Source organism: Molothrus aeneus, chromosome 2, assembly GCF_037042795.1.
Source record: "Molothrus aeneus isolate 106 chromosome 2, BPBGC_Maene_1.0, whole genome shotgun sequence".
NCBI classification, from domain to species: Eukaryota; Metazoa; Chordata; class Aves; order Passeriformes; family Icteridae; genus Molothrus; species Molothrus aeneus.
This window is the reverse complement of record NC_089647.1, coordinates 48,528,303-48,553,346: the sequence shown is the minus strand read 5'-3', so window position 1 is coordinate 48,553,346 and position 25,044 is coordinate 48,528,303. Positions and strand designations below refer to the sequence as shown.

At 38.0% G+C, this 25,044-nt stretch overlaps 1 protein-coding gene across 3 annotated transcripts in view; it reads right to left on the bottom strand.

The window, feature by feature from the left end:
* The window catches only part of PDS5B (PDS5 cohesin associated factor B), a 99,721-nt gene that overhangs the window by 3,689 nt on the left and 70,988 nt on the right, over nt 1-25,044 (bottom strand). Inside the window, exons 24-33 of one of the 3 annotated variants that reach the window (XM_066544893.1) lie at nt 21,374-21,497; nt 15,609-15,813; nt 11,349-11,463; nt 10,865-10,997; nt 9,946-10,065; nt 9,555-9,617; nt 7,210-7,355; nt 5,082-5,187; nt 1,212-1,654; nt 1,019-1,120 (exon numbers count right to left, since the gene is read on the bottom strand). In XM_066544893.1, the coding sequence (XP_066400990.1) occupies nt 1,019-1,120; nt 1,212-1,654; nt 5,082-5,187; nt 7,210-7,355; nt 9,555-9,617; nt 9,946-10,065; nt 10,865-10,997; nt 11,349-11,463; nt 15,609-15,813; nt 21,374-21,497 (1,557 nt within the window). The remainder of the gene's footprint in view (nt 1-1,018; nt 1,121-1,211; nt 1,655-5,081; nt 5,188-7,209; nt 7,356-9,554; nt 9,618-9,945; nt 10,066-10,864; nt 10,998-11,348; nt 11,464-15,608; nt 15,814-21,373; nt 21,498-25,044) is intronic. The other 2 variants (XM_066544895.1, XM_066544896.1) reach the window with 2 other exon arrangements.

The following is a 25,044-nucleotide window of genomic DNA, read 5'->3' as shown; positions in this document are numbered from 1 at the left end:
TTTCTGGTTCCAGAGTAAAGGAGAAGCACAGGTCTGACCTGAGGCAGGGAAACTGGAAAGGTCAGGATGTATTGCATGCAATATGCCAGATCACGTGATCCGGAGTGAGCCCAGAATTTGAAATGAGGGCACAAGCTTGTTCAGGCAAGGTTCTCCTGTAGGGAAGATCCCTGGTTTAAGGCAAGTCAGTACACTACACTTCCAGAGGAAGAGCAATGTGATGCTAAGCCCAGAAGCCAGAAAGACAACAGAGATATACAACAGTGTCAGACAGTAGATGTCCCCAAGTAGTGCCCCAAGGAATTTATATCAGGTTTTAGAAAAGTAAATATTCTCCATAAGCTGCAGTTTGAGACAAGTGGTGAAATAACCCCTTGTGCACCTCTGCTTACATATATTATCTATATATGTACAGAAAAGTACAGATACCTGTATTTTCCTCTAGCAGGCACAAAAAAATGAAACTAGCCAACGACAAGTTTACCTTCATTTGGGAACTTAATCCACTTCAGAATTTTCAGAAGCTACTACCCTTCACTGATCACAACACATCTTTTCCACATGAAAATTATTTAAGTGGATAGTAAGAAGGCCACAAATTAGAAAGCGAACATTAATTTAAGGAGAATCAGCATAAACTTAATTCTCCACAATTCTGTTTCACCATAGTAACAATTTGATTCTTCCCCGCTATCCGAAAAAAACAAGGCCACTTTCCTCTCCCTTAAGTCCTAATAAAGCCCTATCTTCAAGGCCTCTGTATGCTTTATTGACTTTTCTCCTGAAAAAAACAAAGCTACACACATGCTACCTGAGCACATTAAAATTATTTACAGCCTCCTGCTCTGTTGTGAGATGCCCTAGGTGAAGCAGCTAAGGAAAACATTTTAGCAATAACAATAGCAATTTATTTTCTTAACTGTCAACTACAGCATTCCAAAGTATTTTCAGTAAAGGTTTGCTTGGGGGCACAGAGGCATTATTTAATTTTCACTAAACACAGATTTAGAGGACTTACACTTTTTTTTGCTGTGCTGGTGGTGTTTGTGATGACCTTCCTCGTCTTTTCTGTGGCGTAGACTGTGCTGATTCAACTGTACTAGTTTCAGATGGTTCTGCTCTGTTTTGAGGAAGACCCAAATTGCAAAGCATCAAATTATAACTAATGTCCAAAGATAAAAAACACACAGCTTACAAGAAGATGGACTTACCTCTGCTGTGTTCTTTTTGATGTCCTGTTTTGCCTGCCTTTTGGTTTTTGTTCAATATTTTCAGTTTGCCTTTCTTCCTCCTCCTCCTCCTCTTCCACTGCAGCTGCTGGCGGTTGTTTTTTTTTGCTCCTTTTTGATGACTTTGCCACTGGTTCTTCCTTTGGTGTTGCCCCATTATTTGTCCTGGTAGGGCGTCCTCTTCTCCCTTTCTTTGGTGGACTGTTCTGTTCATCCTCACTTTCTATCACATCTTCTTTTAGCCTTTTTTCCTCTTGCCATTGTGTTTCATCAGCTTCTGATACAACTGCAGGTCTCTTCCTTCCCCGTTGACTACCTCTAAGCTTCTGCTCTTGACCCACTTTATTCAGGTCATCTATGCTTAGCTTTTCTTCTGAATCTGTGATAGTGGCTTTCTTTCTTCCTCTAGGCTTCTCCATCTCTGACTGAAAAGGCAAGATTGCACCATTAAATTAAAAAATTAAACTGCCATATTAACAGTCACATTTAGAAGCTTCCTCCAACAAGACAGTCTTCAAAGTACACAAGTTGTCTCAGATTGTTTACCATATGCATTTCCAAAACATTTGCAAAAATATAAACACACACCTACATATAAAATACCAGACAATGGGGAAAGATTATTTGAAAGATGAGTAGTTAAAACCCTGAAGTGTGTAAGGCCTTCTTCATTTGTATCCTCTGCTGTGTCCAACACAGTAGGACAGAACATCCATAACTGCATTTCTATCTAACAGGAAAACATAAAGACAGAGAAGATGGGAATTGCCAACTTGTGCCTTCAGCTCTTGTTGTGAGCTGCAGGGTGCTTATGCCTGGCTCCTGTGCTGGCACTGGCAAGGCACTAATACAGAAGACAGTGGCAACCATAGACTTTACAACCATAGAAGGAAGCACAGGAATTAGTGGTAGCTGCCAAGTCACTATTGTCAGAGCTGTACCAACATTTGCTCTGAGCAGCAAAACAACCCTTAAACACTCAAGCCTTCAAACAAACAGTTTGGGTCAAAAGGGATGTCTGAAGATCCTCTCATTCCAACCACCCTGCCATGGGCAGGGACACCTTTCACTAGACCAGGTTGTTCAAAGCCCCATCCAACCTGGCCCTGAACATCTCCAATGACGAGGCATCCACAACTCATCTGGGCAACCACAGTGTCCCACCACCCTCACTGTAAGCAATCCCTTTCTTGTGTCCAATCAAAACCTCACCTCTCTCGGTTTAAGACTGCTCCCCCCTGTCTCATTACTACAGGACAAGTCAAAAGTCTCTCTCCATCTTTTTTACATGCCCCTGTTGTATAGGAAGGCCGCAATAAGGTCTTCCCAGAGCCTTCTCTGCTTCAAGCTAAACAATCCCAAGTCTCCCAGCCTTTCCTCTTAGCAGAGGTGTTCCAGCCCTCTGATCATTCTTGTGGCATTTCTCTGGGTCTGCTCTAACAGCTCCATGTCTGTCTTCTAATGGGGACCTAGAGCTGGACACAGCACTCCAGATGAGTGTCCCAAGAGATATCAAGAATTGCCTCCTTGCCTCCACTGGCCAATCTCCTTTTGATCAGGCTCACAGCCCAGGACACAGTTGGCTTTTTGGGCTGTGAGCACACATGGCTGGCTCATGTCTCGTTTCTCATACATGACTGACCCTGAGAGTCCTTCTCTGCAGGGCTGCTCTCAATCCCTTCATCCCTCAGCCTATATGGATACTGAGGATTGCCTGGAGCCAGGTGCAGGACGTTGTACTTGGAGCTCTTGAACCTCCTGATGTTCTCCTGGGCCCAATCCTCAAACCTGTCAAGGTTCCACTGGATGGCAGCCCTTTCCTCTAACATAGCAGCAAAGGCAGAACCCCTTCTGAATCATAAGGTTTGAAAACATTCATAGAAACTATTCCTTTTTCTCTCCATGCTCTAGTTCTCTAAAGAGCACAGTAAAGAGCCATAGACAGTGCAAAGATTTCAGTAAGCAGCTGCTAGGGCAATATTGCCCCAACCAACCCTCAGAAAAATAAGAGCAGAAAATATTACCCATCCATCATTTCATGGGTTACTCTTTCGTTTCACATCATGAAATTTTCCAAAAGTCCAAATATTTACACTTTCTGTTTCATACCAATGTTTGTTTCATAGTAACACTACTGTATTTCAACGCATTTATTAGTATTTACCACATTGAAATTTCATCTACATAATCAGAGATATATAATTTAAAACCTGAATGAAGATTTTTTCCCTGTACATCTGCCTTGTGACATAAGATACAGGTCAGCTTACATACGCATTCATGTTTCCATTTTAACCAAAAACTTTTTTCAAGAAAAGCAGAAAGAAAATCTAGGAAGGATATGAGGGTAAAAAGGAAAAGAAATTGAAGGACAAAAAATTACCCTAGAAGAAAATAAGAAAAATGTTTGAACAATGATGACATCTCCTGTCAGTTCATTTCTTCAGTGACATTCTCGTTATTCCCCACTTTATTTGCTTTTGCAGAGGCACATCTGTCACTGCGGCTCTTTTTAGCCAGTAAGTAACTGCTGCCAATTTTCAAAGTAAAATTTCTCCCAGGGGCTAAACAGTGTTCCACAACCTTAGAACTAAGTTGTTAATCTGTTAATCTAAGGTGTTAATCTAGACAAATATCCTGAAGAGCGATACCTTTAGAACATGGACCTTCTGCTACCCAATGAAAATCCTGCTTCTCAGGTAATCCTTGCTGTAATCTGCTCCCCATCTCCAAAAATCCAAAAATGAGTTCTGAATCCACCATCTTGAGCAACTTACTTACAGATTTGAAGTGGAATGATGCTCTCAAAAGTATTCAAGACACTGACCTGTATTTGCTTTATCACTGAGCTTTCTCACTAGTTACCATTTCAACTAATGCTTCTAAACATGAAATGCATGCCAGGAGCTGTCTGGACTCTCAGACTTAAGGGTTTACAGAACTGTTTTGTGGTTTTTTTTGACAAGAGATTCCAGATTTTTCTTATTTAGTTATAAACTGGTTTGCTTTTCCCATAGTATATTATAGTTATTTATATTTCAAGACAACCAAAAGTTCAGGAATTTTTACTAGTCAGTAGCTTATGTCCCAACCAACCTAGAAAAATGCACCAGAATGACATAATGAGAGAAAAGAGAAATGTCAGAGACAGTAAAAAGAAATAAAGCAGCGGTGACATCAGATACAGGACATTTTTAATGCAGCCTAGAAAATCCAATTCTAGCAAATCTGATCTTATTACTTTCTCATGCGTATCCCAAATACTACAAAATTTACAGACTGTCAACTGCTATTAAGGCACAAAGAAGTGAAACTTACTAGTGGTAAGGGAAATTATTACTATTTTATCTGACCTGCTTTTAGAATTACAATACAATTATAATTTTCTTCTGTGGTTTATTTTATTGTATTCTGATACAGGTATAAATACTGCTTAAGGTAATATTTAGCCAGCTTGCAAATTCTTTTACATATTAAAGTACTACATCTGAGTGAAATGTTTTATATCCTCATTAGGAACCTTTCTTATTACTAAACTACAAATATATATATATATATATATCCATTAGTAAGAATCAGTAAGGATACTACCACTCTCCAAAGCTTCTGTAACCTCAGGGACATGATTTTTTGATGGACTTCACCCTTCCAAGTTAACGGTTGGACTTGATGACCTTTAAAGGTCTTTTGCAACCTATATGATTCTATGAGAAAGAGAACCTCTTTTTTCATTGTATTTTCATATCCAACTCTAAACACATTTTCCAGTAGTTTAAAATATCAGCTCAGTTTCATGTTTCAACATATTTTTTAATTATCTCAAATATCATCACATTAATCTTAACAGCTCACCCTTACAAGATCAGAGTCGTCCCTTTTGTCAGTTTTCTTTCCTGGTAAGGGTGAAGCCAGTGTGAATTCTTCATTTTCACTGTGGTCCATTTCAGTACTGTCAAGCCTAGGATGAATAAATATATATTTCCCTCATTGTTATAATACATTGGGCAATCATTAAAAAATACTAAGGACAACAATTTTCATTTAAAAAAATCTATTACTAAACCAAGAACAATTTGGCAGAAGGAACCTTTCACTGTGGGTACTATAGATATCAAGTGTCACAAGCCACATCCTTTAAGTCTCAAGACAAATGTTTGGAGCAAAACCACGTTCAATTTTCTTTTTTCACTGGGAAAGATAAGCAGTCTTTTTAAACAGAAAAGTGTGAGTTGCAAGAGATTTGTTTGCATACAATTGCCTACACTTTCCTATAGCCATCAAAGATTCCCACAGACAGACCCAGCCAAAGAACACACATCTTCCTATGGTGAGGTTTAGGCAATAAAACAGGAATTCAAATTTCCCTCTGCTTTTTGCAGCAGCAATTTCATTTTTATTTCAGTTTCTACAAATGTAAGTGTGGACAATAATGCCTCCTGCATATGTAAAACACCGAGACCCACAGATAAAAGGTAATGCACAAAAGCTAATCCACAAGTCATTTAATTTCATCTGCAGAAGCAAGATTTTTAAATACCAGTGCATGCTTTTTAATGAAAAGAAATACGCTACTGGCATAGTGAGTGAAAAATGTTCTGTCACTCCTACAGATGTACAATCTGTATTAACTGGGATGTAATGGGAAGCTTAGGTTTTATACATCCTCTCAAAAGATGCAAATCTGCCTGTACATATTCAGACAGACTAAACTGGAAATATCGTGCATCCTGAATCCTTCCCATCTCTTCTCTTTCTCTTTGGCATCTCCACCCAAAACATTAATCCCTTAAACTTAAGTGAACTGGAGAGATCGTGAAGATGACAGAACATGTTAGGCTGTGAGCGCAGCATTTTTTAAAATTTGATCTCAAATTCGTTTTGCTAGATACAGAGAAGAATCTGGAGTCCTAGAACCTGTCATTAGCAAGTAATACAGTGCAGCATGTGAACCTGCATGACATGTATGAAATAAGCCTTTCTGCAGACTTTCCAGTGGAGAAATATTTCTTGCAAAATACTGCACTACATTTAAAATTAATATTATATATTGAATAGTCACAGCAGTACCAAATGAGAAGTCTTAAATTCAAACATAACATTTCCTAAGTCTTGAAAGAATGTGAAGCAGTAGAAAGAATACAAATAGTGGAGGCTATACAATCTCTCACTGTCCACAAAAGAAACCCCAAAAAAAACTAGTGACAATATGACTTTCAGTTAAAAGAAAAAAATGAACATAAGGTACATAAACTGATGAATAACCTACAAAACTGGCACAAAATAAGCCATAATTTTAAAGACACATAACTAGAAGATGACATATAGCATTACAGTGCACTCACCTCTCCATCACTAAGCTAACCTAAAATCCAAAAAATACTTGTCTGCAAAGTCCAGCAAAGTGCAGGACACGAGGAGGAAGTCATGCAGGACCACTACAATGGTCTACCAGTCCTTCCTGGGTGGGATGTGTTTGTAGCATTACAGCCAGGTTCCCAGGGACTGCAGCTGTGTGTACACACACACACACCTATGCACCCACACCTGTGTACATATATACGTGTGGGGGGATATAGCTATCTACCTAAAACACACTGCAAAAAACCCCAACCCTGCCCTCTAAAAATTTAAAATATATGAGGCTTTCCTTTTCTCCTTCAGCCAGTTCTGGATGTAATTTGATTCTGGGGTTTGGGGTTTTTTTGTTTTGTGTTGGGGGCGGTTTTTGTTATTTTTTTGTTCTTGTTTGTTTTTTGGTGGGTTTTTGGTTGGTTTTTGTTGTTTTGGGTTTTTCTAAGAAAATTTATTTCTGGAGTTACAAAGCCATATTCATGGTTTCAGTTATACCAATGTGGTACTGTAACTTTACTTCAATGTAAGATAAAAGAATTCCATCTTTTACTTAGAAAATATTATAGAAGTATTCAAAGTTTCCATTACAAATATTTGAAGTATCAAAGATCCTTTGTTGTCTACCAACCTCCCTTTGATCCTTCCCGGAGAGCTTGGATTTGAACTGCTGCTGGCATTGCTTACAGTTTCCATTCGTGAAGATTTGGATTGAGACTGCTTGCCTGCTGACGAAAGAGGCTTATTAACTGCTCCAAGAACATTGGCTGCTTTGGGCTGAAACCAAAAATATATTTCCTTTATTTTAAGCTACACGTTCAGATATTGTTAACATGTACTATGCTTAAAATAGTCACAGATTTCACTTTCTGCAATCATTATGTTAATTTTAACACAAAGTGATAAACATTTTCGTATGAAGGCTACAACAGACACCAGAAGGAAGCTGAGGAAGCTGCAATCAAATAAGTAGCTGTCACCAAAGCTGGTATTCTTCTCTCTAGCCTTGGATTCTGTCCTCCTCTCATTGGAAGTGCTGTGTGTTCACTGGACCATGCAGTCAAGCAGTGCATCACTTTGTGTGCCATTTGTTTTCTGCTGATTTATCTACCTGAACCAGCTCCCCATCCGCATCAGAAAAGCACCCGGCCCAGCAAAGCAGAAATAGCAGCACAAGGGCCCTTTCAGCAAAGGAGACATTACTGGCAACCATGTTAGTCTCAACTGGGAATAAATGAGTATCTCAAAAGCCAAATGCTGTGGAGAAAATTCTGATACTTCTTGCACAGATTTAAAAATGTTAGGCTTTTATTAAGTGCCACAATTTCCAGACACTGGTGAGCTTCAGGTTATTAATTTAACTGGATTATCTTTCAGACCTGCCAACCGCCTCCAGCTCATACTAACTTTTGAGAGAGCTGAAAGAGTTCAATTATTCCTAAAGAGAATGCCAAACACCCATGTACAAAAATTTTGAGTTAAAGACCATTCCCTGCATCTCTCATTATCCATCTTCTCCTTCAATATTAGATTCTAACTATGTCTGCAGTTAGTGACAGCTACAAAAAGTTCAACATGCATATCATATCAGCCTTGGGTGTTTCTTTTTTCAGAGCTACAGACCATGGAAGTTCTGGTTATACTTTTATAGCCAGAGGGAATTTTACACTTAAAAAGATTCATTCTGCACTGAGCACAAAAAAAAAATAGCATATGCTTTCCAAAAATAAACCTTGGAGAATCAAATCCAGTTTAACAATTTACTTCTATTAGTTTAGAACTAAATATTAATCAGTGTATGCTGAAAGAGCTCAAAAGCAAAGAGATTTTAAAATTCACACCAAACTGGATTTTCTGCTGAGGAGGGACTAGGAGGGCCTGCACAAAGAGCTCCTCCCTTCCACAGAATCTACACTCAAAGCCTTCCTGCCCTCATTGTTATCTGCTTATATCCATTCCACTAACATTTACCCAAGCCAGTCTGCCACTTGCAAAAATAAGACTACCCAGACCAACTTTCATTTCATGCTCTTCCCATGACAGTGAAGAAACTGAAAATTTTTGTGGTCAAATACACCTCTCCTGTTACAAAGTGTCAAAACAACACAAGAAGAGCTAGAATACTCAGCACTAGAAATATAAAATAATATAAAAGTTAACTAAGGATTCAAAAGAATTTCGATGATCTATTCCAATCCATAGATGTTGACTTTCAATTTCTCAAAGAGAAATCTGCTTCATTTCCTAGCTTGTGCTCCTCCTTTATTATTAAGTTACTATCTGACAGTTAATGCTTCATTAGCAAAGTTAAGAGTAATGAAGATTTCTTTCTTTCACAAGGTAACAGGATGCATTAATCCAGATGAAAAGCAGAGTTTGTCACTTCCTTTACCAGATAATTATTTTATCCTAAAGACTACCTGGGTTTAGTTTTAGTGAAGAAAGAACACTGCCATTTAATAGAATGCATATTCTGAAGGAGCAAATTAACAAAACTATAGGACAGTCAGTTATCTTGTAAGGTACTGTAAAATGGTATTCAGCTTTGCCAAACATTAATGATGTGACTTTTAAAATTATTTCTGTTAGAGTTTTCCACAGCTGCCACTTTGTATGCAACATTGTAGTCTTCTGCAGTCTAAAAAGGTTAACCATTTCGTCAACTTGACAAATATTATGGGTTATATTGGGGTGGTTTGGGATCCTCTCCTTCTAAAGACAACAGGCTTTGCCTATTGTGGCCACCACCTAGTATAGACAGCATCAGTTTTCCTTTTACCCATCTCTTTCTCTATACCTAGAAACAATTGGTTCTCTTAAACATAGCGATTAATTAATTACATGCTAGTTTTCTTCAAAAAAACAAAACAACCAAAAAAGCCCACAAAGAAAGCAAACAAAACTGTCACTCCAAAAATAAAGACAAACCAGAACACAAACACAGCACTAAACCTCAACCCCCCATACCACACCTACCTTTCCAGGGGTGAAAAAAGACTTCATTTCCGGAGGAAGATAATTTTTGGTGTTACTGAAATTCTGTAAAAAAAGGGGGTGGGGGCAATTACAGCAATAATCAGCAAACAAGAGATAAACATTCTGGAGCTTGTACTGAAAGATTTAATTTACATCATTTATGCTTTTGATTTTTTAAACTAGAACAGTAATATGGGAGTAGGGGGGAAGAGAAATTGGTGTGTGCACATATATTTATTTATAAAAACATATACATACATACATTTTCAACTACAATGTAAGAGGGAGAAGTCTGAAGTTACAAGAAATATTTAAGAAAAATAACTGTGAATTACAACTAGCAAATATTTAAACAGACTTATCTCAAGAAAAATTAAATGCCAAAGTATACCTTGTCAGGTTGAGTAAAATATCTGGCTGGAAGCACAGGGTCTTTAGGGGATTCCAAACTGTATGTTGTACTCTTTGACATAATGATATTCATTGCTACATCACAGACTGTATATAGTTTCTGTAAATAATAAAATTTAAAAACCAGTCCATTGAAAATCTTCAAAAAAAAGACAGTGTCTCTTTCATGCACAGGACCACAAGAAATCACAGGTCAAAAGCAATCATAAATATTTAACACTAGCCTGCATCTTAAACAGTGTCTCTCAGGATACTGAAATACAGATGGTAAAAGCAAAAGCATTGTGAGTCCAACAATTGAAGACTGATGGTTTTCATGGTCTTCCCACACTTAAGAGTAATGCTTGCCATAGTTTCTAAGGCAAAATTAATCAAATGAGCACACACATCCCACCCACCCACTCTCCAAAACACATTTCTGTGGGAAAAGCCGAAAAGTGACAAATCTGGACATGTGATGCTAAAACCACAAAAAAAAAGTTTGATACATGCACTACACAATACCACAGATTTCTAATGTATTCTAATGTATTTTTCTTCCTCTATTAAATTTACTCTTGCACTTTAGAAATGGAATACTAAAAAGCACTTTAGTGGATGATTTAAATAGTAAATTTTATAGTTCGTATCTATTTAAAGTTAGTGTTTAGTAATCTTACTAAGACAGAAACAGAGTAACTGAAAACATTACAACTCCCTTGCAAATGTGCAAGAATTACTGAAGCACAAGAAAATAACTATCTAAACTAAAATAAATATAATCATTACAGTAAATATGTTTTCATACATATACAATTCTATTGAAAGACATTTTCAAGTTGGTGTATAAACAAAAAGGAAGTCCTTTACATTAGCAGGCCAGAATTAAATGCAATTTTCAATCAAAAAGTATCACCTACTTCATTCATTTTTTGATCATCTGGTCCTTGAGCATCCTTAGTCTGTTTGATATTTTCTACCATTTTTCTGATAAAGGCATGACTGTTGTTTTCATTTTTAGCCATTAATATTTCCAGTATGAACCACAGGCACCTAGAGGAGAAATACAGTATCCCACATGAACCAAAGTACAAAAGAAATTCCTTTAAAAAGCACATCTGAGAACATGGTTAAGTCCAGCTTTTACTAGTATTATGAATTTGAACTAGTCTAACTCTGAGAAAACAGTTCTTTTGCAAAAATGAAATGAAGATGAGCAGAAGGTGAAAGGTTCCTTATATATAAAATATCACAGAGTGCTAAAAAAGCACCTATACTATTTCTCTCAATATTTTACAGTTACTGGCATCATTATGCACACTGGACTGTGTAACAGAGTACAGCAATTAATTAAAATTCCACTTAGAATAAAGTTAGAAATAACACTATTAAAAGTGGTCTTACTCTTTAATGTCCTTGAGTTGTTCAATGTCCTGGACTTTGACATAATCTGGGTCATGAGCTAGAAGATGGATAGTATAAGGAACAACATACTCTGGTAGAAGTGACAACAGTTTCTCTGAAAAGAAGAAGAAAGATGCATAAAAAAACTGCATACCAAGAAGTATGCTTTTCTACCAAGGAGGAGAGGGCAAATCTTAAGGTCAGCATGCATTAAGGTATAAACACATGTGGGCCTATCATTTCTCTATGATGTTTCATTTCATGGCTGCTGTGCACATGTTTCATGCATGCAACAATTAAGATTTTAAGTATCTCTCACTCAGGGCTGCTTGTTTTCTAGCTACCTTGAGATACAGCTCCAGTTACCTCCTACTCCCAATCCTTTCCTCAGTTCAAAGCCTGTATTCTGAAGGACTTGGAAAAGCAGACATGAGGATGGATCACAAAATCCATGTTGACTGCAAGAAGTGAGACCAGCACAACTACAGGATAAGTCACAACTATTTCTTTGGACATTGCCGTGTGAAGCCTTGCTCTCAAGAGAACAAAGGTTTTCTGCAGGGATTTCACAGTCAAATTGCCACAATATCTCTTTCCAGAGGAGTGGGAGGTCACATGAAAGCTGTAACAAAGTAGTAGTGCACTGAGTTTGAAAGGCTCAATCCCACCTAAACAGAGCAGCACAACTCTATTGTGACATTCAAAGCATTCAAAATATTTTCTAGCATTCTCCGAGACTTTTGGAATCCCGAGCAGGACTACAAGAAAGTCTTTCCTCCATCGTGACAGTCTGAAGGCCTATCTCCCTTGGGGATTCAAAAAGAAAGGGTTGTTGCCAATGGCCTTCTCAGAGTTATGATCACAAAATACACTTCCTGTAAGATAACGAACTCCCTGACCCAACCAACACCATGCAGCATGAACTCCAGCACCTCAGAGATCACCTCCCCAGGGGCATGGACAACAGATGGACAAGTTGTGCACCAAAAGTAAAAAAAAACATTTTTCAGCAAACATCCACACTGCTGACTTTAGCTTGATGCCTAAGTGAAGCAGGAGGACACACAGCACACCTAAGTTACTAAACCTGCAGCCTGTGCAACAGGCAAGACAATGGTCAAAAGAAGGCATCCTGGAATTCCATGTATATTGCTATGGCACAAGCGTCTGATCTTTAGTGCTTGTGGCAAATGCAATATTGTAGTATTGACATGGCTTGAATGTACGTGTGAAGGGAAGAGGGAAATTCCCAGCTGCACTTTTGAAAAGTCATATTAAGTGCATGACCAAGTCTGGAAAATCTTCTTTCAGTAAACTTTTACATATACAATATTCAGTTATGATTAAGTCCAAACATCTGTAAATCATTATATACACTAATATGATGTGAAAACTATTTAAAAATACATTAGAAGGCTAACAGTTTTACTTCCAATATATGCATTCATATGAGTAATTTGCTTGACATATGAGCATGTGCTTGAGAAATATTGTGTGCATCAAACAAAATACACCATTATTGCAGACTTTACAAAACTAACAAAGCAATTGCCATGCATACATCAAGTCTTAACCTATACCCTTCTTAGAGATCTGTATAAATAAGGGGTAATGCACAGTCTACAAAAAATATATATAATTTATAAAATCACCCAATTTAGAGTGATTTTCAAGCCATATTTATGTAATTGAAATCCAGTATACTTTGCAAAGCAGTTTTTAGTGTGTTTCAATTGACACTGCACTATTAACTTTAAAAACAGCCTTTTTCTTTTCAAGCACTGTCCTGCATTTTAGCCAGCAGCTGTTCACATTACTAAACAAAAAAATAAAGATAGCAGGGAAGGAAAAGAATATAATTAAAACTTCAGAACACTAGCAAAATTGGCTTGTCTTAGATATGCCCCAAACAAACCAAACCACTATTATTTGTACTAATTAGCAACTTCAATAGAATGCTAATCAAGAGTTCATAAACTCAGTTTTTCAGTAACTTCCTGCCTTGGACCATTTCTCATATAACTATAACAATAATTCCAACTGGGTCTGGAAAATAAAATGAACTAGTTCCCGACAAAACAGGGAAAGAAAAAGTATTGATACATATTATATTTAACCCTGTCATGACAAAAATCAGTAGGGAAAAAAAAATAGAACTTTTATCTCTAATGAAAGAAGACCCTGCCTGAAAGATAGGGTGGCTTTCCTACCAGCACATAAAACTACAATGTGCCAAAACCCTTCACAAGAGTCCTTTATGAGCTTTTAGGAAGAACACTTGTTTAAAAAAATTGGTCTTTACTCTTGTAATTTTTCTGCTTACTGTCTTTCAAGTAAAAGCTCATCATGAGAACATAAAAATTCCTATGCAAGACACGTCTCCAGCCAGATGAAACTAGTAAAAGATACACAATCAAAGTAAGTCTCTTCTTGAGTGGCTTCAACTCTGAATAGAATTTAGAGAATTTAAGAGGGCTGAGAATAATTCCTGCCAGCCTATAAAAGGCCAGTGTGGAAGAAAGAGGTGTTTTACTGTTGGGTACTAGTCCTTAGAAAGTTTTCCTCAGGCAGGGTAAACAGAAATTTACCATATTTTCAACAAAAGCTGAAATCCCCCCAAAATATCCAACAGATATCCTCCTCACCTGTATGAAGTTTTCAAGACAAAACGTATCACAAAATCACACATTTATAGATTCAGACAAATAGGTGGTATAAGCAAAGATGCAGATTTCCAAAGGAGGTACTGCCATCATTACGACCCTGAGTTACTGCATGGTCAGCACAGAGAGTGGCAAAGAGAGACACACATTTAAATATTGTGTTATTTCCAGAAATGAGCTTTGGCTGAACTGCTGCAATATGGATATTTTAGGATACAAACAGTTCAAGACATTCTATTTGCTGAAAGCTCAGACTGGTAAATCTGAATGGCACGAAGTTAAGATTGTAATCCTCAAAAAATCCTGCAATCTATATTTAATCCAGACTTCCCATGCATTATAGCATATGTCAAATCAAAGGCATCACACAATTATTTCAGCAAGAAAATAATGTATCAGGTGCACTTTGAGGTCCTACTGGATAAAGAAAAGCACAAACACCTAGGTTCCTCTTAATTTCTTCCACAGATTTTTGACAGTAACTTTGCAGCATCTATTTCAAACACATGATAATTCTTATGCTTTCTGTCTACACAATTAAAAAGAGATTTCAACTTTCAAGAGTATTAGTCTTAAAATTACTTAGAGGTGTTTGTTCAATTTATTTTTTTTTTTTTACGTGTTACTGAGTGGGAGAAAAGTACCACTTTTTTCTTTAACTCTAATTAATGATACATTAAAGATTTGTCTGGAGACTTGTTCTCTGATCAGAGTCTAAGAGGACTGAGAAAGACTGACTGACACAACTAATATAAAGTGATTCATAAACACAGAAGGAAGTCTGTTATCTAACAGCATCTCTGAGATCAGATTCACAAAACAGGTCTGGTTTAGGCTAAAAGGATGAAAAAATCCCCTTCATTTCACAAAAGTCAAATCATCAGTAATCTTTCAAATAAATAAAACTTTCAAAATCTCTCATTCAAAAATACTATAGCTCTTCATAAAGGCCTACTTTTTCCTACGACCCTGTACCAGCATTGTAAGAGTGTATGTCTGTAGCTTTAAGTCAAAAGGACTGACTTAATGAAAGAAAAACAGCTGACATGAGTCCATAGTAACTTCCAAAGCATTCTCACGATCAGCCACTGGCACTGAGAAGAAAGAATTGCATCAACTCATCCTGAAGTGCCAACAAATATAGCCCTTTGCAGGAATAACACAAGATCCTACTCAATACAGCAGTGCAAGGACAGTCTATTTAGTACAGCATTTATGTAATAAAGTTACTTATTAGTAATTGCTGACGTAAAATTAATCATTGTCACTTCACTTAGAACATTATTAACATTATTACGTTCAAATAGTACACATAATTGCCTTGGAAAATTACTTCACTTCCAATATATTTAGGCATAAGCATTTGCACAGTTTTTAACAGAACTCAAAGACCTCAGCAGTGCCTGTTAAAAAAAAAAATCAAAATAAAATCTGGACAAAAGAAGACCTGAAAATTTTCAGTTTTCATTAGATACCTCCAAATCAAATTTACAGTGGTTTTGTGTATAAAAACAGACAACTATCAATGTTTTCAGTCAACTCACATTTATATTTGAACTACACCACTTGTAGCAAAAAGTGACTTCTATTCTCTTACCACTAACTGCTGCATGTTGCTTCAGATATTCCCTTCTGACATTTATGTTCTTCACAAGGCACTGCCTAGCATGAGCTCTTCTCTCTTTCACGGGATCTTTTGCACACAGTGCACAAATAGCCATATATTCTAGTGGCAGCCGTAGTCTAGAAAGGCCTTTGTGAAGTTTCTGAGCAAATATTTGTCTCACTTGGTAACATTCATCCTATAAAAAAAAAAAGGCAAAACCAAAAAAGATAACTGTAAACTTTTCTTAAAGCAATATAAATTGTAAAATAAAGCATGGAAGCTCAAGCAAATATGCTAAAACCAATTAGGCCTTGAAGCCACTGAAACATAGGAATTGCAAGAATTTTTTTTTTAATGCCAAGTCAGAGCAATTTAATTGAATTAATCAGCTGAAGCTTGCTTTAAGCTCAGAAGAAGAGCTAAGGTTCAAAAATTGTGCAGGAAGGTATCACACTCAGGACTCAAGGCCTAATTTAGCATAGCAGTAAGGCATGGAGTTACTGAAATTGTTCACAGTTGGGTCACTGGCTTTGTAAAGCCAATGTCAAAGATCTGCACAAAAACATTTTATCCACCAGTAACCACCACCATGTCAATTTTGCTGCTATGATTTCACACATTTTTATCAAGACGTTAATATTAAAAACTGAATAAAATTCAACAGAATTAACAGATAAGGTGAAACACCAAAGAGAGTACCAAGCATTTCCATTATACTGTGGAAACCTATGCACTACAATTGATCATGGAAGAGAATGATCTGTGTTTAACAGCTGCCAAACAACACGAAGTAAAACATTATGAAGGCAGCAAATGTAGTTCTACAGCTTATTAAGCAATGTGTTCCCAGAAAAGGCATGAAGTTTAAATTTTTTTGTATGAAAATAACTTACATATATCATTTAAGACATGACAAACCATTTCCCAACACAGGACAAGGAAGCTTAACAGAAACATGTGTAGACAAGACTTTGAAGAAAACATACAGAAAAGCTTAAGGTAAACAAGGTCACCAAAATAGCTTGGCACATTTAACCTGCCAAAAAAAGGTCAAGAGGAAAGATTTATCTCTAAATACATAGAAAAAATGTTAACAGGAGTAAGCAGCTATTTTAGTCAAATGGCAGCTTTGAAGTCAGAAAGGATTGAAGAGTCAACTGTAAGTGCAGGGCCAACACCTAACCACTGGAAATACTGGCTCTGCAAAATTTGCAAATGGCATCTAATGAGATCACATATTAAATAAAACAATGTTCCCTCTGCCTCCACCAAAATTGAAATTGAGAAGAAACTTTTTTCAATCGAGCCCTATTTTCTCCTTTCTGTGCTTAAAGCAATATTCCCTCTCTGTGGACTGAAGCCCTGAAACACCTGTTGCAGCCAGAGTTGAAGTAACCCAAGCCCACAAACCCAAACCATGAGATCTGCTCATCATCTCTTGTCTCCTTACAGCAAATCCACCCCCACAGGAGGCTAAGATAGAACCCTCCTTTCCCTCTCCAGTATCACCTAAGTCTAAAGCCTTTAGGAAGTTCAGAAGAGACGGATGTGGATGTCTAATTGCTGTTCCAGCAGGGAAACGTCTTTGTCTCCAAGGACAAGGGAAGTACAGCTGGTTGCTACTGATGGTATTGTGTGGCCAATTGGAATGACTACAATTCCTTTATTTTTTAATATTGGGAATAACCTTAAATTTGATTCAGTTCTTACATGAAGAAGGAGACAAAACTTAACCAAGGTATGCTATTTTTAACAGCATTCACAAACTCCATAAATTAATCCAATTTTATATATCTACACCTCTGAATTTAATGCAAATTCATCAGAAGTTCACCATTTAAATGCATTTAAAAATACATATTTGCAAAACATCAGACACTGCTCTGATTCCTCAATTACACCATCTTGAATTAACAAAGAAAACTGAAAAAGCTTTGGGATCGTTTTAAACAAACAAAACTTATGCCATCCACAAGACTTATTCTAAATACAATTAAATTGCATTTTCAACAGCAAAGCTTATCAGATCTTAAATCTGATCTTAAGCCTTGTTAAACACTGAAGTACTATCCTCAATTACTTTTCGCTGTCTCTCAATATGAAGCTCTGTTGACATCAAAATTAGTTCTGGAGATCACAGAAGTCAGCTGCTGGTAAGCTTATAAGACTGGCCAAACACATATGCAACTTATTTTACAATTACTAAAACCACATGCATTTCATCATAATAATGCCCCTGTTTACCAGTGCCACTTTCACACAGCAATTAGTGACAAAATTTAATTATGTGTTCTGCACTCTAGTCATTACACATTACAAAATGGCAGCATCAGACAGAAAAAAAAAGTGCCAGCACAGAACCTCAGCAGAACCTGTGCAACCATCACAAGCCTTAAAAAGTAAGAATTTTCCTGTTGTTTAGTCTGTTTTCTGATCTGCCCACTTAGAGAATCTTTGCTGTGAATTAAATAACACAAAACTAGAATTAGCCTTGATGTCACGTGATTTGTGGCTGGACTTAACAAGTGTTAATAACAAAAAAACTTTCAGAGTATTCAGTATCTACCATCAAGAAATAGAGTCTAATTCTAACCACTCTAAGCATTAACATATATGTATACATATCTGCACATGCCAAATCTCAAAAAAAACCCAAACAGTACCCCTTATAAGTGAAAAAATCATTAAAGCTATTACAGCTACTCTGCATCTGAGCATCTCCGCTGAGAAAGCGAGAAAGGAAATTGGAGAAGGTCTGAAAAATGCCTACAAAAGTTATTTGTAAGTATTCAAAATCCATTAAGAGCTGCAGTGAAAATGAAAGGCAGAATTCCTGACCTGACAGAGCTTACAATCTAAATTCTAGAAAACAATGTACAAAGTCACGAAAGGCAAAGAAATGTCAATAAATGAAGAAGGAAAAGTGACAGAAATGATACCACAAAGGAACAGATTCTCCTGGAAGCAATGACAAAGCATACGGATACCCACAGGGAGGGGATTACAGATACCCCTACATGGCTTTACAAAGGACAAACCATGCCTGACTGGTCTAACCTTTTACAATGAAGTGAATGTGCAAATGGATAAGGGATGAGCAATTGATGTCACCCACCTGGATTTCTATAAGGGCTTTGACACAGCTATACACAACATTGTTGTCTCTAAATTGGAGCAATATGGGTTTCAGAGATGGACTACTCAACTGATAAGAAACTGGCTGGATGGCCATGTCCAAAGGATTGCAGTCAAAAAAAAAAATCAATGTCCAAATGGAGATCAGTAACAACTGGTGTGCTCAAGGGGGAATACTGGGACAGGGATTGTTCATCTTTGTTAATTACACAGATAGGAGGGTTGAGAACATCCCTCAGCAAGCCTGTGGATAACACCAAGCCAAGTGGTGGAGTTGACACATTGGAGGGAAGGGCTGCCATCCAGAGGAACCTTATTAGGCTTAAAGATGGGCCCAGGGGAACATCAGGAGGTTCAAGAGTCTCAAGTGCAAGGTCCTGCACCTGGCTCCAGGCAATTCTCAGTATCCATACAGGCTGAGGGATGAAGGGATTGAGAGCAGGCCTGCAGAGGACTGGGGTCACTTGTGGATGAAAAACTGGCTTTTCACAGCCCAGAAAGCCAACCATGACCTGGGCTGCATCAGAAGGAGAGCGGCCAGCAGGGTCAGAAAGGGAATTCTCAACATCTACTCTGCTCTCATGGGACCCCCATCTGGAGTGCTGTGTCCTGCTCTGGAGCGATGGTTTTAAACTGAAAGAGGTGAGGTTTAGATTATACATATGGAAAAGATTTTTTTACTGTGAGGGTGGCAGGCCACTGGAACAGGTTGCCCACAGAACTTGTGGACACTCCATCACTGGAGATGTTCAGGGCCAGGTTGGATGGGGCTTTGAGCAACTTGTTCTAGTGGAACGTGTCCCTGACCACAGCAAAGGAGCTTAATGGGATCATCTTTATGGGTTCATTCTGGTCCAAAGTATGCTATAATGCTACAGTAAAATGTGATACTAACTGGTTTATAAATGTTGAGAACCCTATTATATTCTAATTTGAATTTTATCTCTCAAAATTCCCTTTTGAAAATTCAGGGAAGGTAAGCATTAGCCACAAAAAAGGTGACAATATATCTGTTAGAATATCCACAAACAGTTAAGACTGTTATAGCCAGAAAATAAGTGATAGAAGTGAGAGATGGAGGAGGGCAAAGGGCCTGCCCTTTACCATACTGAAAAGAGTATCAAAATAATGAAACAAAATTCTGATAGGAGCTACAAGGTTAACATTTGCAATAAAGATTTGCCACAGGAGGGAAATGACTGAAGGAATGAACAGATTTTGATCACTGGGTTCACAAGAAAACAGAACATGCAAACACTACATTGGCAAGGCTAGTCTGGCATGACATTATCCAGCTTGAGTATCCTTTCCAGAGCAGAGACAGAACTTATTTGTCATTACACTGAGTGCCTATTTTTGTCTTGATTAATTTTGTTCTGAACTGTAAAAATCTTTATAACTCCTTTTGAGACAAGACTAACATTTCTGTTCAGTTTTGGAAAAGGAAAGCTGAAAAGTATCAGACTTTGCTTTGGGTGTAAAGACCTTCAGTTATTACCACTGACTTCCTGCTGTAGTTTTGCTAGATTTCATCTGCTTAAGTAGTTTAAAGCTTTGTTCATTTCCCTTGTTTTTCATAGCATTTGGGAACTGACTAAGAGCTCCTTTTCACAGGAACAGAGAAGCTTAAAATTCACATAAACATAGTTAATGTTAATAGGGACTGCCTTACTCTGGTAAAGGAATGATTTTTCTAGTCTAACAGTAACCAACTCCAAGCAACTTCAGAAAGTAAACAAGATACTCTGTATGAAAGTAAACAATACCCACACAGGAGCCATACTCCGTATTTGCTAACATTACATGCCAATTTAAAGTCTTCCGACATTTAAAATGGTTTGCAGCTTTTAAAGCTTTAGCTGGACGCAGGAATTAAACTCTAAAATGGCATATCATTATTGCTGCAGACATCTTCTGGACAGGATTCCTTGCAGAGGATTTTTTGTCTTCTGGAAAGCCAGGAGAATACCAGCAGGTACACAAATAACACCAACAGAAGTCCCTTCATGACCACCTTACTCTAGGGGTATGAATCAATCTCTGTACAATTTGCTATGCCTACAAGCCAGAAATAGAGAGGGTCCCTATATCTCTACTTACCATTTGAAAGTTATTTCCTTACTATGGGCTCACAGGCAGAAGCTAAGGATGAAAATTCCAGCATCTCATAAGGAATATATCCCTATTTCTTCTAATATTTGAAGGATGCTAATTATTTTTGCAGACCTCTGCATTCCAAATATATTCTACCCAAGTATTGAGAAATCAAGATCCCTGTTTTCACCACAGTTCAATATACTTTACATCATCTCATTTTAACTTCTAGTAATATTATAATGCAGCTGGGGTATTACTTAAATACATACTGCATTTCTTAGTTTATCAGTATTCTAACATTTGACTACTCTAAGTCAGTATTTCCCCAATGGACAGCCCAGTACTACAGATCTAATTTTCATCCACAATGAGTTTTCAGGATTATGAAATGCAGAAATGATTTCATGCCAAGGCTGAATATTTTGCACAAAACCAGATTTGCAGAAATATACATAACACACAGAACAAACAACTATATAATCATACATCTCCTGATAACCCACAACTCCAACAAATTTCCTTACATTTATGGCTAGTGCACACAGCTGGTATTGTTCTAAGGTGATGATTTCGTGGTAACAAGGTTCTTGTGCCAACTTCACAATAGCATTCCCTGCAGCCAGCCTCAACCGAGACATGTCAGGTTTACTGAAAAACAAGCACATGGATTGTGAAGGTTAATTAGTAAAAAAAATGATGTAATTATTTGACTTATCTAAATCTAGTAAGTTTGCATCACTGAAAAACAAGTACTTCAAAGGAAAGAAGTTTCTGTGCACTTAGCCACCCCTATGCTAGCAGAAGCAATTTCAAACCCGAAGTAATTTTCATGGCAGCACATGTTACAGCCTATTCCCACTTACCATTACCTGGTCCCAACCTGGCAATAAAAATTTTCCATCAAACTTCCTAAAAGTTACACACAGATGTGAAACAATTCTAGGTTTGCATTGAGTGAGGACAGTCCATACTGGCCCTCAGAGACCACATCTAGCAGTAAGATACTTCTGTTCAGCTTGCTGGTCCCCCTTCAGCAGGAGAGTCCTGCCAAAGAAGTAGCCAGCCCATTTCTAGTCCCCAGAGTTGCCAAACTTTCCTAGCTCAAAATCCAGCCTTCAGGCAAACATCAATTAAGATTAATTAGACACTGTAATACATGACCAAGTGAATTTTATTTTAAGAACAATAGCAAAATGTCTTTTGAATGCAACCACTAAAAATGTTGTATATCAGATGTGTGGCAAATTTTCTACAGCACAGAACTATGACATTCTAAGCTCCAAAAGGTTTTTAATAATTTTTCTCTTGGTGAGCATTAGTTTAAGAAAAAATGCAGATGGTATTTCAAGAAAATCTCAATTCAAGTTCATATCTAATATCAGTATTTTCAGCAACTGTTAGCATCCTGAAATAGTCTTATTTTATGCTTGGTATAGACTAAAATCAAAATCCTACTACAAAAACATGCAAGATGAAACCTAGCTGTTCTATCTAACCACAAAGAGAAAATTTGTATAATGTTGAGTTCTGCAGGACTGTTTATGACTTATAAAATTAAAAAGAAAAACTTGAAAGGACAGTTGAGATACTATCAATAAAATTCAATATTAAAAAAAATACAAGACTGGTGAATTTAACATGATAACATCTCAAAGAAGTCAGTTGTTGATTTAAAAGCAATTCAAGAAAGTCATCAATGCTACTACTTCAAAGTGTAAAGGATGAACAAGAGAAGGGATTTGTTGTCCAAATGGGACCTTGCCTTCACCTGACACTCCAGGCTGAACAGTGCTTTGAAGTAAAAAAAAAAAAAACCAAAAAATTCCCTTACAGTGTCACTGAAGGGTAGAGTTGTGTAGACTTCAAGAGGCATAGGGGCAGAGTCAGTTTTAGGGCTGATGAGGGCAATATAACACCAAGATTACAACATGACTGATGGCCTCAACAGCATCAAAGGCTCCTGAGGCCTGCCACTTTCACTTAATTCAATTATGTTTAGCAAATTATTAAACACTGTTTAAAAGACAAGTGCAAGCCATGAACACTAAAATTGACTCACACAGAATGACCTCATATCAAGTACAGTCTAAGAGGTTATGTTCTGTACTGAACGGACAGTTTTACTCTCTTCAAAGCCTACTCCAAGTCAGAGGGAGCAGTATCAGGTTTGCACAGAAGGGACACAGTAAGCATTGCAAGAAAGAAGATATCCTTATTGCACTCAATGGGTGAAGAACAAAGGTCAGGAAGTGTCAGCAAGTTCCATGCAGAACTAACAGGCCTGAAACATCATCTCCTCTACTTCAAGTTTTGAGAATAATTGCTAATGTAGGCAGTATAGCTCACACAGAGACAATGGACTGGCTCTTCAACCAGTTTGGAGCTTTCTTGAAAAGCAATACTCAGAATCACAAATTATTACATGTCAGTACAGGGCTCTTGCCTCATTCAGCAGTGGGTGCACATTTTCCCTAGTCTTCATTTTGTCACTTACTTACTTAGAGAAGCTCTTCTGGTTGCCTTTGTCACCTCTCGCTAGATTTTATCCCAGTTGGGATTTGGCTCTCCTGTCTGTATCTCAGATGGTGCTCCCTGTATTCCTGCCAGATTACCCATCTCTACTTCCTCCTTCTGATTACCTCATACCATAGAATATTTGGGACCAGAAGGGATTGTTAAAGCTCATCTAGTCCAACCCCCTGCAATGAGGAGTACTTGGAGGCCTGTCCAACGTGACCTTGAATGTTTCTAGGGATGAGGCAGCTATTACCTCCCTGAGTATCCTGTTTCAGTGTTTCATCACCCTCAACACAAAAAAAAATCTTCTATCTACAGGCTCCTTTAAGTACTGACAGGTCACAATAAGACCCTTCTTATTGTGGTCACCCCAGGTCACCCCAGACCCTTCTCTTCTCCAGGATGAACAACTCCAAATCACTCAGCCTTTCCTCATAAAAGTGCTCCAGCACTCTGAGTGTTTTTGAGACCCTTCTCTGAACATGTTCCAGCAGGTCCATGTGTTTCCTGTGCTGAGAGCCCCAGAGCTGGATGCAGTACCTTGTGCAGGGTCTCACCCTCTGAGTGAGCTAAAGAGGCAGAATCAAATCCCTTGACCTGCTAGCCACTCTTCTTTTGATGCAGCCCAGGACATAGCTGGCTTTCTGGGATGTAAGCACATATTGTTGGCTCATGTTCACCCTTTCATCCATCAGTGTCCCCAAGTACTACTCTGCAGGGCTGCTCTCAATCCTTCTTTTTGTGTTTGAATTTTGCCAGGAGCACCTTGCTTATCCAGGTACAGTTTGCTGAAGTATCCATCTGCTTTTCTGCTGTGATCACTCTGGAGTATTGAGGGGGGATTTTTAAGTACTAGGCAATTAGCTTTCTTGGGCCCCTCTTCCCTTCAGGCCTTATCCAAAGGGACCCTACAAGCACATGCTTGTAGAGACCCAAGACTGTTCTCTTAAGTCCAGTCCAATCTTGCCTTCTGGCCCCCTCCTTGCCCTCAGGATTTTGAACTTCACCATCTTAGGGTCATTATAGCCAAAGCTGTCTTCAACCTTCACATCCCCAGTAAGCCCCTCCTTGTTGGCCTATATGAGGTCCAGCAGAGAGCCTCTCCTCATTAGGTCCTCTACCAGTTGTGTCAAAAAGTTGTCATTGATGCTGCCCTGGATTGTTACGCACTGCTGTGCTGCCCTTGCAGCAGATATCAGAGCGGCTGAATTTCCCCACGAGGGCCAAAGACTGCACACATCGTCTTCAGCTGTTCCACTTCTTCTTCCTGGTCAGGGGCCCCACAGCAGACACTCACCACGATGTTATCCAGAGCAAACTGCTCTTCAATCTTAGCCCATAAGCTCTCCATTGGCTCAACATCCATCCCCAGGCAGAGTTCCAAGCTCTGGGGTTGAAGGGTTACCTCCACAGCAACATCACATGCCACTGCCCTACTTTGAAAGGATCCCTCCCTAGCCCTCCATCAACTTGATTTAAAAATGGAAAACTGATCACATCATTATATGAAGTTTCTACTTGATATAATTACTTTTTGAGTAGAAAAGGAGTAGGAAAATTAAATTTCTGAAACATGCACAGTAAGGAATCATCACTCCAAGCATGAAAACACACAGGGTCTACAGAACTAATTTATTCTCTAACTACTGCATAAGCCAACCATGAGCTCCAAGTAGTT